This window comes from Schistocerca serialis, chromosome 2 (assembly GCF_023864345.2).
Source record: "Schistocerca serialis cubense isolate TAMUIC-IGC-003099 chromosome 2, iqSchSeri2.2, whole genome shotgun sequence".
Classification (NCBI taxonomy): Eukaryota; Metazoa; Arthropoda; class Insecta; order Orthoptera; family Acrididae; genus Schistocerca; species Schistocerca serialis.
Window position 1 is genome coordinate 544518556 of NC_064639.1, and position 18895 is coordinate 544537450.

At 45.8% G+C, this 18895-nt stretch overlaps 1 protein-coding gene across 1 annotated transcript in view; it reads left to right on the forward strand.

Moving 5' to 3' along the window:
* LOC126456195 (transcription factor Sox-21-B-like) overlaps positions 1 to 18895 on the forward strand; it is a 193824-nt gene that overhangs the window by 150868 nt on the left and 24061 nt on the right. The window contains exon 2 of the mRNA XM_050091948.1: positions 16839 to 17087. Coding sequence (XP_049947905.1) covers positions 16839 to 17087 — 249 coding nt within the window. The remainder of the gene's footprint in view (positions 1 to 16838; positions 17088 to 18895) is intronic.

Below are 18895 nucleotides of genomic sequence, written 5' to 3' on the forward strand. Positions count from 1 at the left end.
ATCGGTGCCTAGACTTACACACAACTTAAAGTTACTTAAACTAACTTATACTAAGAACAACACACACACCCATGCCCGAGGGAGGATTCGAACTTTCGGCGGGAGGGGCCGCGCAGTCCGTGACATGGTGCCTCAAACCGCGCGGCCACTGAACAGTCAAAGGACCGTGTCTGTGACACAATATCCATAGTCAACGTCTGCCTCCAGGAGTTCAGGGAACCGGGGTGACGCAAAACTTTGTTTTGATGTGTGTGATTGACAGGGGATTTAAAGTTAACTTTAACCCAAGATGAAAAAAATGGTTCAAATGGCTCTGAGCACTATGGGACTTAACATCTATGGTCATCAGTTCCCTAGAACTACTTAAACCTAACTAACCTAAAGACAGCACACAACACCCAGTCATCACGAGGCAGAGAAAATCCCTGTCCCCGCCGAGAATCGAACGCGGGAACCCGGACGCGGGAAGCGAGAACGCTACCGCACGACCACGAGCTGTGGACTAACCCAAGATGACTTAATATTCTTTAAGGCAAGGCCCGCCCTATATAAGACACCTAATGAAATAAGGGTAAAGTCGTAATAAAGGCAAACGTAAATCTAAACAGCAATACCAGAACAGATCAGAAGGGCCTTATTTGCCAAATGGTTTAAACTTGACTGTTCAGGAAAAAAACATAAAACCGTACATAAAACAATGAAAAACAAGATATCTAGGCAAGATAATTTTAAAACAAGGAACAAACATCAATTGATGATTTAACGCAATTTCCAATAACAGACGAATAGTTAATTAAGTTACAACAGATTAAGATATATGCTGGAATCCCAATGCACATCAAAATTTGCTTAAGATGAAGGCCACAAGCTAACGGATACGAATTAAGAATTATTCCAAATATAAACTTAACTTGAACAGGAACATTAAGCAGTGCGGCTGCGGTAGGAGGAAACTACGCGAAAGACAGACAGCGGAGAGATCTGCCGAGTGTACGCACTCCAAGCAAGCCGACGGGGCGTAAGTGGGGGCCGATCCTGGACAACTCGTACCAGCAATGGAGCACAAAAGATTATTGAAGACAGTTTACTGCAGCACAATTAATTTTAATTGGATAACATTCCAGCACACAGCGGTGGAGCAAATAAATAACTCTTAGGGTAGAAATAATTGATCTGAGCTGTTACTCAAAACCATGACAACTTAATTGCCCTTTTAATAAGTTAACCAAAAGGTTTAAGAAACCAGCTACAAACATTTAAAAAAAAACAATTTCATAGGAAAAATAGGAATATCAGGATTTTTTTCTTTTTAGGAAACCATTTAAACAGCCACAAGGACACTCGCATGACATTCAAAGCGTCCGTACACGCATTAATCCATAACAGTTCGGAGAGAATAAATGCGTCCTGAAATAGACTAAAATTTATCTGAGCTATTAAATGGGACAGACGCACTATATAATTTCTTAGACAGCATAGACCTTTAGCATTAGCTTCAAGGAAATCAGAACAACAAAAGCAAATTACAAATAGGCCAATAAAATATCAAAACCAACACACATTCTGACGTGAACAATTAAACATCCGTGGTAACTCGTAATATTAAACATTTCACTGCGCCTCCAATTGAAAGTTGCATGATCAATCATTCACTTTAGAAATCAGAAGAATTAATGGGAAGCAGACAAGGTCAGGTAACACATTCACTAATGCACACCGCCAACCTTACAAGTAAGCTTTCTTCTGGTTACGGGACTTTACACCCTGCTAAAGGTTCACAAGCACCATGGATATGCATAAGTTTAACACATAGAACAAATCGTAATAAGGCGTCAGCCAATGAATCAGCCTGAAATGTCTACCAGATCTTGGTATCACATTGCCCTTCCAATACCATGGACACACAGACGTACGTACCCAACAATCAGAAGGAAGAGAGACCAAAATGACAGTGAACACTGCCCTGACAGCTCGGCACCCTTCTGATAAATCACAGCACCAGCCACGTCGGTGCTCAATAACCTACACTGGGTATCATGACCCCAGTACTGGTCGCCGGCCAACAGCTAACACCACGGCGTAGAGGCCCCACGGAAAGCTCGTTACAGATTCGTTCCTCAGCTCCCACTGCCCACTAAACAGGCCACCACTGCCTCAGCAGCCACAGCATAGGGCCCTGCGATCCAACAGCAACGTGTTAGTCAAAGATCATAAAAACAGTGATATCGATAGATAGCGAGAAAGCCGCCACAGCTAAACCTCCCCTCCTATGTCACACCCTATTGTGCTTTAGAGCTAAAACTCACTACTTTCCTTAACCTGGCTAACATTTACCGTAAATAAAGTTATGCACTAGCAAATTGACTTGGCTCAGCAACTGAAGAACCTAACCAGGGCCCACGAAGGGGGGACACAACTTACGAGAAGGTTCTAGGTGTCGTCCTCGGCCCATGGTGGAGTTACGTATAAACACATTATCACCAACTTTAATCTTACAGGGATGACTGCCACGGTTATACATAAGACGCTGTCTGCGATGGGCTAAGCCAATGCCTTGCTTCAGCTAGTTTCTATAACGCCCGATTCGATCTTGTCGGGTAAAATTTCATCAAGAGACCATAACTTGGCCAAGAGCAAATTAACAGGATAAAACTACATCAACGAAGTTGGGCGGCTTTAATAGCTACATGCTGAGCGGTATTAAACGTAAAATTAAGCCACGGAATGGAACTGTCCCACTTCTTCTGGGTCTCAGTCCACTTCTACTGGGCATGAAAGATGATAAGCGCCGATTTAAGGTTCCTATTAACCCTCCCGGCAAAAGATCCCTGGGGATAATAAGGGGTAGTTTTAACATACTGAATGCCATTTTGGAAACAAAATCTTCTGAACACCATAGAGACAAACGCGGGAGCACTATCTCTAACCAAGCTCGTAGGTGGATCGAAGACAGAAATTATCTTAGATAGATATTCAAAAAGATTTCGGGCTTGCAGCCGGTCCTCGTTAGCTTCCATCCACGATATTTCGACTGGACAACTGCCAGCCATCCTCAGGTGAGCCATCGAAGACTGACGAAGACGCCCTCCGTTCCGTAATATATAGCGTGCAGCGAGTATTCCGCGCATGCGTCAAAATCATATGGAGAGACGGACCACACCGCCCGCCAGCAGCGCCCTCGCTGGGGAACTGCAGAACTCAGCCTTCTTCGGCGTTGTCAATTGCCGCGGCCATCGGAGTACTCTGACTTCTTCGTCTGGAGCAGATCTTAGAGATGACGGGGTTCCACGCATTATCTAGCTGGTAGCCATTGTCACGGTTGATAAGATTGTCTGTCATGCGAATTTCCACTGATTCTTTTATGACGGAGTCCCAAAAGGATGTTGGTGAGGCCAAAATTGTTGTCTTGTCATACTCCATTGAGTGTCCAGTGGAAATGCAATGCTCAGCAATTGCAGACTTTCTAGGTTGCAAAAGGCGAGTACGGCGCCGATGTTCAGTGCAACGTTCTTCTACTGTTCGCAATGTTTGTCCCATATATGACATGCCACACTGACAATGTATTTTATAAGATGAACTTTTCAACAACACTATAATCGCCACCAGACTATTGGGAACCCAAAAGACAGGGAATACATAAGGGGAGGTGGACGCCCTAGTAATTCCTTCACGAAACATACCATTGATTATTCCCCTAAGGGCTTTCACCTTGGGAGGAGATAATCTAAAGGAGCTTGCCTAAGAGGTACATCATATTTCAAACGGATCTTATACTCAGTTCTACTAGTAACGCCAAACCCTTCAGTTAGAACGTTAGGGAAAACCTGAAGGACCTACAACAACTTCCTACATTGGTCGACGTCTAAATAAACAAGATCGAAACCATGACCCTGCTCGTGCCCCATATAACAAGGAAACGCTTCTGACAAGGGTAAAGAGCAATACGTACACTATGAAAAAACTTTAACCTATGCCTACTTCGGTGGCCTTGGAATCACATGGAACCCCTGATGTCGCTGCGTCTTCCGGCAGTGAGCATCTTACCGGTCAGCCATCACTCCAGGGTGAATGGCGGACAGTGGTGGGCTCGCGCGTGCCTGGCCGAAAGGCGAAGGTGGGATCTGGCCGCGTGGCAGCTGCCTTACCCCTTTCCAACAGGTACGGGGTGCTTCCTAGTGGTGATGACATCGTTTCCGAGCCACCACAGGGTGCCTCGCCTGTTGGGCCAGTGGCCGATTCTCCGGCAAGGTCCCGACAGTCACAGAGGGCGGGCCTATTAGTTATAGGGAGCTCCAACGTTAGGCGGGTTATGGAGCCCCTCAGGAAAATAGCGGGTAGGTCGGGGAAGAATGCCAGTGTGCACTCGGTGTGCTTGCCGGGGGGTCTCGTCCGTAATGTGGAGGAGGCCCTTCCGGCAGCTATTGAACGCACTGGGTGTGACCGGCTGCAGATAGTAGCACATGTCGGAACGAATGACGCCTGCCGCTTGGGTTCTGAGGCCATCCTTGGTTCCTTCCGGCGGCTGGCTGATTTGGTGAAGACAACCAGCATCGCACGCGGAGTGCAAGCTGAGCTTAATATCTGCAGCATAGTGCCCAGAGTCGATCGCGGTCCTCTGGTTTGGAGCCGTGTGGAGGGTCTAAACCAGAGGCTCAGACGACTCTGCGACTATAATGGTTGCAAATTCATCGACCTCCGTTATTGGGTGGAGAACTGTAGGGCCCCCCTAGACAGGTCAGGCGTGCACTACACACCGGAAGCAGCTACTAGGGTAGCAGAGTACGTGTGGCGTGCACACGGGGGTTTTTTAGGTTAGAGGGACCCCCCCTTGGGCGAAACGATAAAATACCTGACGGCTTACCAGAGAGGACATTATCATCGTTGATAAAGAATGTCCGTCCTCAGAGACCAAAAACAGGAAAAGTTAACGTAATATTGGTAAACTGCAGGAGTATCCAGGGCAAGGTTCCTGAATTAGTATCTCTTATTGAAGGAAATAGTGCGCATATAGTATTAGGAACGGAAAGTTGGTTAAAACCGGAAGTGAACAGTAACGAAATCCTAGACACAGAATGGAATATATACCGCAAGGATAGGATAAACGCCAATGGTGGAGGAGTATTTATAGCAGTAAAGAATTCAATAATATCCAGTGAAGTTATTAGCGAATGCGAATGTGAAATAATCTGGGTTAAGTTAAGTATCAAAGGTGGGTCAGATATGATAGTCGGATGCTTCTATAGACCACCTGCATCAGCAACCGTAGTAGTTGAGCGCCTCAGAGAGAACCTGCAGAACGTCGTGAAGAAGTTTCGTGATCATACTATTGTAATAGGGGGAGACTTCAATCTACCAGGTATAGAATGGGATAGTCACACAATCAGAACTGGAGCCAGGGACAGAGACTCTTGTGACATTATCCTGACTGCCTTGTCCGAGAATTACTTCGAGCAGATATTTAGAGAACCAACTCGTGAAGCTAACGTTTTAGACCTCATAGCAACAAATAGACCGGAACTTTTCGACTCCGTGAATGTAGAAGAGGGTATCAGTGATCATAAGTCAGTGGTTGCATCAATGACTACAAGTGTAATAAGAAATGCCAAGAAAGGAAGGAAAATATATTTGCTTAACAAGAGTGATAGGGCACAAATCGCAGAATATCTGAGTGACCACCATCAAACGTTCATTTCTGAGGAAGAGGATGTGGAACAAAAAGGGAAAAAATTCAGAAACATCGTCCAGTACGCCTTAGATAAGTTCGTACCGACTAAGGTCCAAAGCGAGGGGAAAGATCCACCGTGGTATAACAATCATGTACGAAAGGTACTACGGAAACAAAGAAAGCTTCATCATAGGTTTAAGAGTAGTCGAATCATAGCTGATAAGGAAAAGCTGAACGAAGCGAAAAAGAGCGTAAAGAGAGCAATGAGAGAAGCATTCAACGAATTCGAACATAAAACATTGGCAAACAATCTAAACAAGAACCCTAAAAAGTTTTGGTCATATGTAAAATCGGTAAGCGGATCTAAATCCCCTATTCAGTCACTCGTTGACCACGATGGAACCGAAACAGAGGACGACCGAAGAAAGGCAGAAATACTGAATTCAGTGTTCCGAAACTGTTTCACTGCGGAAAATCGTAACACGGTCCCTGACTTCAGCCGTCGCACGGACGCCAAAATGGAAAATATTGAAATAAACGATATCGGAATTGAAAAGCAACTGCTATCACTTAGTAGCGGAAAAGCATCCGGACCAGACGAGATACCCTTAAGATTCTACAGTGATTATGCTAAAGAACTTGCCCCCTTTCTATCAGCAATTTATCGTAGATCGCTGGAAGAACGTAAAGTACCTAGCGACTGGAAGAAAGCGCAGGTCGTTCCCATTTTCAAGAAGGGTCATAAATCAGATGCGAATAATTATAGGCCTATTTCGCTTACGTCAATCTGTTGTAGAATAATGGAACATGTTTTGTGTTCTCGTATTATGACGTTCTTAGATAATACAAATCTCCTTCATCATAACCAACATGGATTCCGCAAACAGAGATCATGTGAAACTCAGCTCGCCCTATTTGCCCAAGAAATTCACAGTGCCGTAGACACTGGCGAGCAGATTGATGCCGTATTCCTGGACTTCAGGAAGGCATTTGATACGGTTCCGCACTTACGTTTAGTGAAAAAAATACGAGCTTACGGAATATCGGACCAGGTTTGTGATTGGATTCAGGATTTCCTAGAAGAAAGAACACAACATGTCATTCTTAACGGTTCAAAATCTGCAGATGTAGAGGTAATTTCGGGAGTACAGCAGGGAAGCGTGATAGGACCTTTATTGTTTACAATATACATAAATGACTTAGTTGACAACATCGGTAGCTCCGTGAGGCTATTTGCAGATGACACGGTTGTCTACAAGAAAGTAGCAACATCAGAAGACTCGTACGTACTCCAGGAGGACCTGCAGAGGATTAATGCATGGTGCGACAGCTGGCAGCTTTCCCTAAACGTAGATAAATGTAATATAATGCGCATACATAGGGGCAGAAATCCATTCCAGTACGATTATGCCATAGGTGGTAAATCATTGGAAGCGGTAACGACCGTAAAATACTTAGGAGTTACTATCCGGAGCGATCTGAAGTGGAATGATCACATGAAACAAATAGTGGGAAAAGCAGGCGCCAGGTTGAGATTCATAGGAAGAATTCTAAGAAAATGTGACTCATCGACGAAAGAAGTAGCTTACAAAACGCTTGTTCGTCCGATTCTTGAGTATTGCTCATCAGTATGGGACCCTTACCAGGTTGGATTAATAGAAGAGATAGACATGATCCAGCGAAAAGCAGCGCGATTCGTCGTGGGGACATTTAGTCAGCGCGAGAGCGTTACGGAGATGCTGAACAAGCTCCAGTGGCGGACACTTCAAGAAAGGCGTTACGCAATACGGAGAGGTTTATTATCGAAATTACGAGAGAGCACATTCCGGGAAGAGATGGGCAACATATTACTACCGCCCACATATATCTCGCGTAATGATCACAACGAAAAGATCCGAGAAATTAGAGCAAATACGGAGACTTACAAGCAGTCGTTCTTTCCACGCACAATTCGTGAATGGAACAGGGAAGGGGGGATCAGATAGTGGTACAATAAGTACCCTCCGCCACACACCGTAAGGTGGCTCGCGGAGTATAGATGTAGATGTAGATGTAGAAAACATGTTGCCCCCGTAACCAAGAACAAGTCCAGTATGGCGTATAAAATGGCACCACAAGAGTAAATTAATAGTGAGACCATCATTTTATCCCCGCGATCAAGAAGAAATCCAGGAAGGCGTATAAAATCACAACCAAAAAGTAAACTATCAATTACTAACAGATTAAAGGGCCATGAAAACTTCAGGATAGCTAGTTTTCCCCACACTTCACCCATCAGAGACTACATTTGCCCACTGACGCACGACATTCCTGATCAGAAGCACGCAAGAAAGGCAGCTTGCGAACGGCACGAAACTCAAGAAAGCATTGATAATCGAGCAAGAAAAATGTCCTACCAGAGTCAAGAAGAACACAAACAGGCTCCTGATTAAACTGCACTCAAACATAAGGAAGCACTGTTCAGGTGTTTTAGAGGCGTTGCCCAAGCCCATTTTCTTTTGGCGTCAGTTTCTTGGACGTGGACGCCGCTTGACCGTGCAGTCTCGCACTAAATGCCCTGAATTACCACATCGATAACAGTTCCTCATTTCAGGTTGGACATACGTAACTCTTTCCGAACTCTCAAGATTCTTCCGGCAAACACTAGGACAGGCGTTTCCGGTTTTGTGGCGGCATTCATCGTCCAACCGCATTTCTTCAATAGAGACAAGCAAATGATGAAGTTCACCCAGGGAAGTGGGTTTAGTGGAAAAGGTAAACCGCGAACGGTCTTCCGGTTTCATCCCCAAGAACATTACGAACAACGTCTAACTCTGTGACCGAAAGCTCTAAATCACGGCAGTGCGAACCCTTTCAATATAATCAGCTAAATTCTCATCAACAGATTGCGTACGGCAAAAATATTTATTCTCAAATTCTCTTTTAATTCGAGGGGCTAATTCAAGCTGTATTATTCTTTTCCTGAGTGCACTTAATGAAGCGCGATTTGCAAGTACTTCGGAAAATCTCCTAGTTAACAACCCCCGAGTTAATGGATATAGCTCCATAATATTTTTTTTTAAACGCCTAATGCGTTCGCATGATGTTCAAATCGGACTGTAAACCACAAAAAACTCTGAAACTGGCTAAGTTGCTCTACCGAAGATCAATGACCCGTCTCAATAGCTGAGCCAGAGGATTCGGTAATTTAGCATACTCTTTACCAACAGACCCACTTGTTGGTAATTCCACGACATGAAAGGTATTCCGCAAAACCTGTCTAGCAATTCCACCCCGTTCCTCAATAGTATTTGTTGTAACTGCGAGCAGGATGGTCGCGGGTTAGTAATGACGGAAAGCGCGGCGGGGCCCGCGGAGAGGCCCGCGAACAACAACACAACGGGAGAGGACGGACACGACCAACGAAGGACAGAACGAATACAACACGATCGAACAACGGAGTCACAAGGAAACAAACACGTCCACTCGTACACAGAACAAGGAAGAAAGCTGTCTTGCGCGAAGCGAGGTGTGAACCGACGTACGCGAGATTGGACTCGCTGGCTGAGCGCGAGCCAGACGCTCAATTACGCTATCGGTGGCGCTGCTGTTGGCCGCTGGGACCACGTGTTCCACTGTGGCGCCCTCACACTAAAAGCGGGCCAGGAGGTGCGCGCCGCCACAGCTTACGGCGCGATGGTGCAGAGACCTCGCGGCGCGCGGTACCAGAGTACTTCTTCCCTCCTCTAATCCAAGAAGACGACCCTTAACTTGCAAATCTCTAATTTGGCTAAGCATTTGTTCCACGGTACTACAGTGTCGGCTGTTAGCTCTAATTGCTCCAAATCCAGACACTCGGTTTCTCCAATGTGCCAATTGCGCTTGCAGTCAACACCACTGTCTACAGGTAGGTTAACTGTCATTAAGAAAGGCAACATTTTGAGACAATTCTAAAAGAGCTGAAGAGTAAAAAATAATAGCCTGCCCACTACACCGATTATGTATGGAGCGATGTTCACCGGGTGTTCAACAGAAAGACGTAAGCGAGCTGCTAATTCATTTACATACATTCCCATCGTTTACCGGGTTACATATTTTTAACTCATATTCGAGTTGCTCGCTTAGGCAACACTACCAAGAAACACGGTCAGCTAGGTTTTCGACAGGTAGAGTGATGCCGCAGCGATGTTACTATTGTAGCTGTTACTTCCTTATATACGGTGATTCAAAGGTTGCGAACAGATTGAAGAGGCCGATTTGGAATAGAAACTTAAGGTCTTGGAAGTAGCTCTTAGACAGTGAAAGCTTTAAAAATTTAGTAACAACAAGAACAATCAATGCACACATGCCCTAAGTTCCCCAAAGACAGTGTACTGTTTACTTTGTTGTACGGTACAATAAGTATTAAATACGGCTACCACCACATTGAGTACAGGCATAAAATCTTCTTAGTAAGTTTTGGCTCACTAGACATTGCACGGACCTCATCAGATGCTGCGGCTATCATGGCGAGATATAAGTACATGTGAGACGTTGTGTCACGTACACGAGGCTTTTTATATGACCCCACAAAGAAAAAGAAAACCAAGACGCGTCAGATCAGGGGAGCGAGGTGGATGTTCTATTGGCCCTCCCCTTCCGATACCACGTCTGTGATATGTGGTACTGAATAAGACAGGAGCCGGCCGGGGTGGCCGAGCGGTTCTACTCGCTTCAGCCTGGAACCGCGCGACTGCTACGGTCGCAGGTTCGAATCATGCCTCGGGCATGGATGTGTGTGATGTCCTTAAGTTAGTTAGGTTTAAGTAGTTCTAAGTTCTAGGCGACTGATGACCTCAGATGTTAAGTCCCATATTGCTCAGAGCCATCGCAACCATTTGAATAAGACACGAACATCCACAGCAAGGTGTGTAGGTGCTCCGCCCAGTTGCATTCGCATCTGACAACGCATGTTAAGTGGTACACCCTCTAACAGTTCTGGAAGAACTTGTTAGATGAAGGAGATGTATCTCAGTTTCGCTGACTCGATTTCTCTGGCTCAGGATTTTGGTATTTCGACTCTTTTACCACCTCCTGCTGTTTGTCCGCAACCTTTTGAATCTACCTGGTATTTAGGAGTTTAAAGCCTATTACAGTGCAATTAGCAGGTGACTTTGCTAAGCAGCGAATAACTGGGGTCCCAATGTTTTAGAGGTTGAGATTTCAATTTTTCTAATTTTTTGTGAATAAAGTTTTCGGGTGAAACACATGAATGACAGTAGGAGTTGCTGGTTCATATGCTAGTTTTGGAAGTTTAGGAGCATTGGAAGACAGGAATGTTAGACAGAATGGAAAATATTTGGAGAATACTGCTGTGATCTGTAAGTTACACAGACTGTACCTCAACTGAGCCTTTGTAGAACACCGCAATCGACCTATTCACTGTGTGAAGTTTCTGCTGCGCAGTCGTCAACAGCTGTTAGAAGTACTCCAGATACAATGGCCCCAGCGAGTTGTAGATGCCTCTTGAAACCTGACAATCAGAGTCATACGTCATTCGTGTGGATGTTGTTTGCGTTGTAATTGTGGCCACTGTGAGAAGAAAGATATGACTACAGTATGTTTTCACTAAGCTGTTTACATCTCCCTAAGCTGTCCCTATCTGTTTCCCGCGTTTATTCCCTGTCTCTCTGTAACTCTCCTTCTTTGTACGTCATCCGCCATTCTGTCTCTTCATCTCATTCTCGCGTTTCCCTCTTACTCTATTTGCCACCTCTACCCCTTGGCCTCTCTCTCTCTCTCTCTCTCTCTCTCTCTCTCTCTCTCTGGACGAGTGAGTTAAGCCATCCTCACGCGTTACGAGGCAGCCGACATAGATGTGGACACAGACGGGACATCCGACGTCACGACAGACAGCGCCATCAGCACACGGAACATGCCGGTTAACGTGATTTGCGCTCTCAGTGCTCTCCAGCGGCCGTTGTCGGCTTCATTTCGCTCGCAAAATGGACTCACGTAAAACAACTGCGTTAACACTGCTGGTGATTGTTGAAGAAGAGCAGAGAAAATCTCGGAGAAGATTCTGAACTCGTCGACTGCTTGGGCAGCGAACTGCTGATATAGGAGCACTGCGTAATGCTGTTCAACGATCTGAGATACACACTAATAAAAGTCATTCGCCAACTTTCATCCTATATTCGGCTTTAAAATGAATATAGTTAAGGTATAGTGTCTAAAGTCAGTCTGCGCATGCATAATATCTATATTCCCGAAGCTGAATTGAGTATCAAGACTCTGAAATAATGTACTTCATCACATAGATTTCAAGATCAACACTCTTTTCGTAATTTCATTTGCATGTAAGAGGACAGTTTTTCGAACCTGCTCACTATCATTAAAAAACCGGCAAGATACAAATATGAGCCAGTCGTACCAGAGGTAGGTATATACGAGGTAGGTATATACGAGGTCTGTTCGGAAAGTAAGATCCGATCGGTAGCTAAATGAAAACCACAGTGAAATTCAAAAATTTTTTACTCACAACAGTTAGCCACACCTTCCAGCTACCTCTCTAAATAGTCGCCTCCCCGACATAAGACACTTGTTGCGGCGTTGTACAAACTTTCCAGTACCCTCGTCACAGAAAGCAGTCGCCTGCGCTTTCCACCTATTCTCTACGTTGGTCTGCCTTTCGTTGCCGCGCGGGATTAGCCGAGTGGTCTAGGCGCTGCAATCATGGACTGTGCGCCTGGTCCCGGCGGAGGTTCGAGTCCTCCCGCGGGCATGGGTGTGTGTGTTTGTCCTTAGGATAATTTAGGTTAAGTAGTGTGTAAGCTTAGGGACTGATGAACTTAGCAGTTAAGTCCCACAAGATTTCACACACATTTGAACATTTTCTGCCTTTCGTTGTTTGTGCTAAAATTTTGTCTTCATAGCCAGCGATTCATGTGAGCAGAGATGAACAGCGGAGGGAGTCAGTTAAGGTCTGGATTGTGAGTGATGAAACACCTCCCATCGAAAACATTGTGGGAGCGTCCTCATTTCCCCTGCAGAATGCGACTGAAAATTCTCTTGAAAAGAGAGACGCCTGACATTTATGTTATGTGGGCTGCATAGCTTCAGGCTAAATATCTCACCAGATCCACTCACTTGGCGGAAGACATTGTTGTTTTAGGCACTTCTACGTGATCACTTTCCGCTCTGAACTGAAAAGAGCGATAGGCACACTAAAGACTCAGCGCTAAGTTCCATCGGATTTTGACAGTAGTTTCCATTCCGCGCCTAATCCGACCTTACTATCCGAATACGCCTCGTATATACTTTACAGAAAGGCTCATAACAGCAAAAACTTCCAGTGCATAACATATGCTTACTTTCGAAAATGAATGCCAGTCAAGTTAAGATTTCTGTCTACTGGAGAAACATTCCAGTCGTTGGTCTTTGCACCAAGAAGTTCAGTGGATACATTGTTTATAACAAATAATATCGACATTCGACATATCGTAATACTTGTATTAAATGAATAAGAAAGACAGGATCTTTCAGAAATCAAAAGGTGAAAATGAAAAAGTAGTTGGGAGAAGGTGGACCCTAACGTGCTGGTCACCTTATAGCACCAGAACTCACGACGCTATCAACTGCGCTACGGCTTCGACACTGTACCCACGGCTCAGCAAATGGCATACATACTACGTAAATGCTGTATCTGCGATTGTCATTATTTGATATTTAATATGTATACTGTACCTAGCAAGACTCCTTTTTGATAGATCATCATTTTGCCACAGAATTGAAGTGGTATCCTTTCGTAGCACGCAAGGTATAACACTAAAAACATCAACTACAGGAAGCCTTTACCTTTCCAGTCGTGCTAATGCCTTGAAACAGCTTATATTCATACCACTCACTCTGTGAGACAGAAAACACGCCGAATACTATGTTTAAAGCCATACAATAGGGCTTGTAACCTAAAACGATGACGCATCTCGCGGCCGCGTTCCTCCCCAATAGACGAAAACCTGACATGGCAAGAACTTGCCCCCCTTCTAACAGCCGTGTACCGCAAGTCTCTAGAGGAACGGAAGGTTCCAAATGATTGGAAAAGAGCACAGGTAGTCCCAGTCTTCAAGAAGGGTCGTCGAGCAGATGCGCAAAACTATAGACCTATATCTCTGACGTCGATCTGCTGTAGAATTTTAGAACATGTTGTTTGCTCGAGTATGATGTCGTTTTTGGAAACCCAGAATCTACTATGTAGGAATCAACATGGATTCCGGAAACAGCGATCGTGTGAGACCCAACTCGCTTTATTTGTTCATGAGACCCAGAAAATATTAGATACAGGCTCCCAGGTAGATGCTATTTTTCTTGACTTCCGGAAGGCGTTCGATACAGTTCCGCACTGTCGCCTGATAAACAAAGTAAGAGCCTACGGAATATCAGACCAGCTGTGTGGCTGGATTGAAGAGTTTTTAGCAAACAGAACACAGCATGTTGTTATCAATGGAGAGACGTCTACAGACGTTAAAGTAACCTCTGGCGTGCCACAGGGGAGTGTTATGGGACCATTGCTTTTCACAATATATATAAATGACCTAGTAGATAGTGTCGGAAGTCCAATGCGGTTTTTCGCGGATGATGCTGCAGTATACAGAGAAGTTGCAGCATTAGAAAATTGTAGTGAAATGCAGGAAGATCTGCAGCGGATAGGCACTTGGTGCAGGGAGTGGCAACTGACCCTTAACATAGACTAATGTATTGCGAATACATAGAAAGAAGGATCCTTTATTGTATGATTATATGATAGCGGAACAAACACTAGTAGCAGTTACTTCTGTAAAATATCTGGGAGTATGCGTGCGGAACGATTTGAAGTGGAATGATCATATAAAATTAATTGTTGGTAAGACGGGTACCGGGTTGAGATTCATTGGGAGAGTCCTTAGAAAATGCAGTCCATCAACAAAGGAGGTGGCTTACAAAACACTCGTTCGACCTATACGTGAGTATTGCTCATCAGTGTGGGATCCGTACCAGATCGGGTTGACGGAGGAGATAGAGAAGATCCAAAGAAGAGCGGCGCGTTTCGTCACAGGGTTATTTGGTAACCGTGATAGCGTTACGGAGATGTTTAACAAACTCAAGTGGCAGACTCTGCAAGAGAGGCGCTCTGCATCGCGGTGTATCTTGCTCGCCAGGTTTCGAGAGGGTGCGTTTCTGGATGAGGTATCGAATATATTGCTTCCCCCTACTTATACCTCCCGAGGAGATCACGAATGTAAAATTAGAGCGATTCGAGAGCGCACGGAGGCTTTCAGACAGTCGTTCTTCCCGCGAACCATACGCGACTGGAACAGGAAAGGGAGGTATTGACAGTGGCACGTAAAGTGCCCTCCGCCACACACCGTTGGGTGGCTTGCGGAGTATAAATGTAGATGTAGATGTAGATTCTTCATTTCACGCTCCGCGGTGTAGTAGAACATGCAAGTCCATCGAGGCTCACGAGAAAGACAGACCATGGCGCGAACGTCACAGCACGTGACACTACAGGTCTTACGAGTGCCAGCAATTGTCTCAGGCGGGGAACAAGGAATCGTTCCAGACGATTTTAATAACTGTTGATTGCTCGTTTAAAAGCGTGTAGGTTCTCGACAGCACATGATAAATTTAAGATTTTTAATGGGTATCTTTTCAAACCTTCCAGGGCAGCCGAGAGCGCTAATGCGCTACTGGACTAGGGTATGCGCGCCGGCTCCCGATCGAATCTGCCCAGTGGATTAACGACGAGGACCGGTCTGCCGGCCAGCCTGCATGTGATTTTTAGGGGGTTTTACACATACCCCTAGGCCAGTACCGGGCTGTTCCTCACGTTGCGCCTCAGTTACACGACTCACAGACCTCTGCAGTCGTTCGCACAATTTCTTGGCTTCCACTAGACACAAACAGCTGGGGTACACTACTTACGTCCCGGGGGTTCAGGGTGGCGGTAGGAAGGGCATCCGGCCACCCTCTGTATCTAATATTGCCAAATCCATAACAACAAGGCCGACCCCACGTGACGCGCGTCAAGGCCCAAGGAAAGGGAAGGAAAGAAAGTGGGTACCTTTTCAGTTACTAAGTGATTTCCCGTGGGCCCTGCATGGAGCCGAGCGTTCCGAATGTGGCGGACAAGCCCACTAGTACGACGTCGCAAGTTCGTTGCACGGCCCGTATATCTCGCTGCCCCCAATAGCACGCTTTGACGTCACCAGCTCCTCGTCCAATTGCAGTTTCACGTCCCATGCGAGGGCGGCTTTAGACTTGCGATTAAGTCGTAGAACACATACCGGGGAGTGAAGTTTATTTCCTCCCTGCGATCCTTTTCTGTAGGTCTCTCACCGATCCCCATAAACAGTATTGAAATCACTGTGAGGGTATCTTCTTCAAGGTACTCGTTACAATCCAATTGACACAGCGTTTTATCTCTAAAGCCCCCTAAGCATCTTCCGTCTTCTTCCAACTGACATCCAGCACCATGACTCTAATTTGGAATGTACAATGTCGAGATACTGCTGAAGAAGAAAGGAAGACTGAGTTAACGTCCCGTCGATATCGATGTCATTAGAGACGGAGCACAAGCTCGGATTATGTCAAGGATGGGGAAGGAAATCAGCGTGCATTTTCAGAGAAGCCATCCCGGCATTTGCCTTGAGCGATCCAGGGAAATCGCGGGAAATCTAAATCCGGATGACCGGACGCGAGTTTGAACCGCCGCCCTTCCGACTGCGAGTACAGAGTGCTAACCACTGTGACATCTCGCTCGATGAGATACTGCAGACTAACCTTATTTTGTTTTCATCTTACAGCTTCACTTTCTTTCGCAATAATAATAATTATCGTTATTGTTTAGGGCAAACTGATTTGGGATAAAGGTGACAAGTCCTGTTGGACAGGACAACGGAAACGTAATGCAGCGACAATGGCGGCGGAAGGCGAGCAGGGTGGAGGGCGGAATGCGGGGGCGGGGGTCCGGCGCCGGTGGCGCCGCTCGCGGTAATAACGTGAATGATGGCCGCGTGCGGGCAAGATAATGCGCTAATTGTATAAAACACGCTGCTGGCTGCGGCGACATTCATTTGTTGGCGCCCCTGGGCGCGCCGCGCCGGGCGGGCAGATAACAATTCCATAAGCCCGCCGCCACGGGCGCTCCAAAGCGGATTAGCCCTGCCCCCAGCAGGAGGGAAAAGGGCGGGGGCAGCCGCGCAGATTTAAACGCTCATGCTAATTGGATAGCGCGCCTGGCGCCGGGCCGCCCGCGCTCGCCCGGGACTCCTCCGGAGACGGCACTGCGTGCGGCCTTTCTTTGTACGCCTCTGGAACTACGTGGCGCAGATAGCGGGATTACAGCGCCAGCGGCCACCCGTAAACCTGGCCGCCTCCTCGTGAGGCGGGCGGCAGGAGTTGACGCCTACTTCGACTGCAGGCTGTAAGTCGCCCAGGAGGTCCGCCGCGTCTTCACTCACAGTTAACGCTTCTGTAATCGCGCCGTCTCAACCTCACACAACTCTCGCTGCTTTCGCTTCCCTTAGCCGACTTCGAGAACGATGGTGAAACCTTACTTAAGCCTGAGCTGTGCATCAAGATAATAAGTTTCCACAACATCGAGCATGAGCTTCTCGTTGGCTTAGCAAAATCAACGACCAACATAAACAAGCGCAAGTTGTGGTGGAAGATGAAGCAGCTGGCTCGAATCCCAGTGGTCGAAGAGTTGTTATTACTGAAATGGTACGATATTTTAGCGAAGATTTTACTTGGTAATATGTTCTCCGTTCTCTTCATGGATTACATTAAGATAAAACTGTTTCGCTGTGCAGATATGTAGGCCTACCTGCAACCGAATATAAATTTATAAATTTATTTACGGAGCTGAATTTTATTCAAGTATTAACTAAAAGCTTGTGACTACTGCTCATGATGCTGGTAAAAAAATCCAGATGTTCTCTTTTTGGCCAGCACATTACTGACAGCAATGAATAGCAGAAATTTGTGTGAAATGGTTCAAATGGCTCTGAGCAGTATGGAACATCTGAGGTCATCAGTCCCCTATAACTTAGAACTACTTATGGTAAACCTAACTAACCTGAGGACATCACACACATCCATGCCCGAGGCAGGATTCGAACGCCGGCCGGTGTGGCCGTGCGGTTCTAGGCACTTCAGTCTGGAACCGCGTGACCGCTACGGTCGCAGGTTCGAATCATGCCTCGGGCATGGATGTGTGTGATGTCCTTAGGTTAGTTAGGTTTAAGTAGTTCTAAGTCCTACGGGACTGATGACCACAGATCTTAAGTCCCATAGCGCTCAGAGCCATTTGAACCATTTAGCCAGGATTCGAACCTGCGACCGTAACGGTCACACGGTTCCTGACTGAAGGGCCTACAACCGCTCGGCCACATCAAATTTGTATATGATATGGTGATGAATCAGATCGCATCGAAAAATCATAGTCCGAAGCCGGGGACTCTGGTACAGATAGCGGTGCCCATCACAGTTTTAGTTAGTGAGTTAAGTAAAGTGTACTTCGACGATTTGGCGAAGCGTTATTGTACGATTACCTTGTTAGTAATAAATCCTTGTAATAGTTACTATCCGTTATTTCGAGGAGTAGCAGTTCTTAACAGACACGAATGTGTCCTAAGCACCATATCAGTTGAGGTGAGAGCTGGAATGTTCCCGTTAACAACGCAGCAGCTGCTTGTTCTACAGTGTTTCTAGTGGTCGCCTCCACTGACCCCGACGTCGACGTGGCAGGGACATTAAATTCTTATCGTTCTTCCGTCTTTTAGTGAGAGCATTTCTATACAGTCGATAGCGACCAGTAAGTAGGATGGAGACTCCCTGGCCCTCTTTGGCACGGTGTTTAAACCTCGCTGTTCTCTCATGTGTTATTGATATTTGTTTTTAAGCTTGTAGGACACCCACAAGCGGCAGTCAATATTTTTTATTGAACGATTTCGCTAAATTTAACAAGAATATCGTCAGAAACTGTGGAATGTACAGCTCAAAGTAATTAGCTCATTGTGTAGTTAGCTCATTATACTACCAACGTCAGAGCACAATCTCTGATGTCGGCAATATAGTCAGAAAACTACTTTCAACTGTAATTTACATTTTCTGACCATACTCTTGTTAAATTGAACGAAACCGTTCAATAAAAAATATTTATTGCAACTTTTGGCTGTACTACAAACTTAAATTCAACAGCCATTGTTCCCACTGCAGGTAATACCTGCT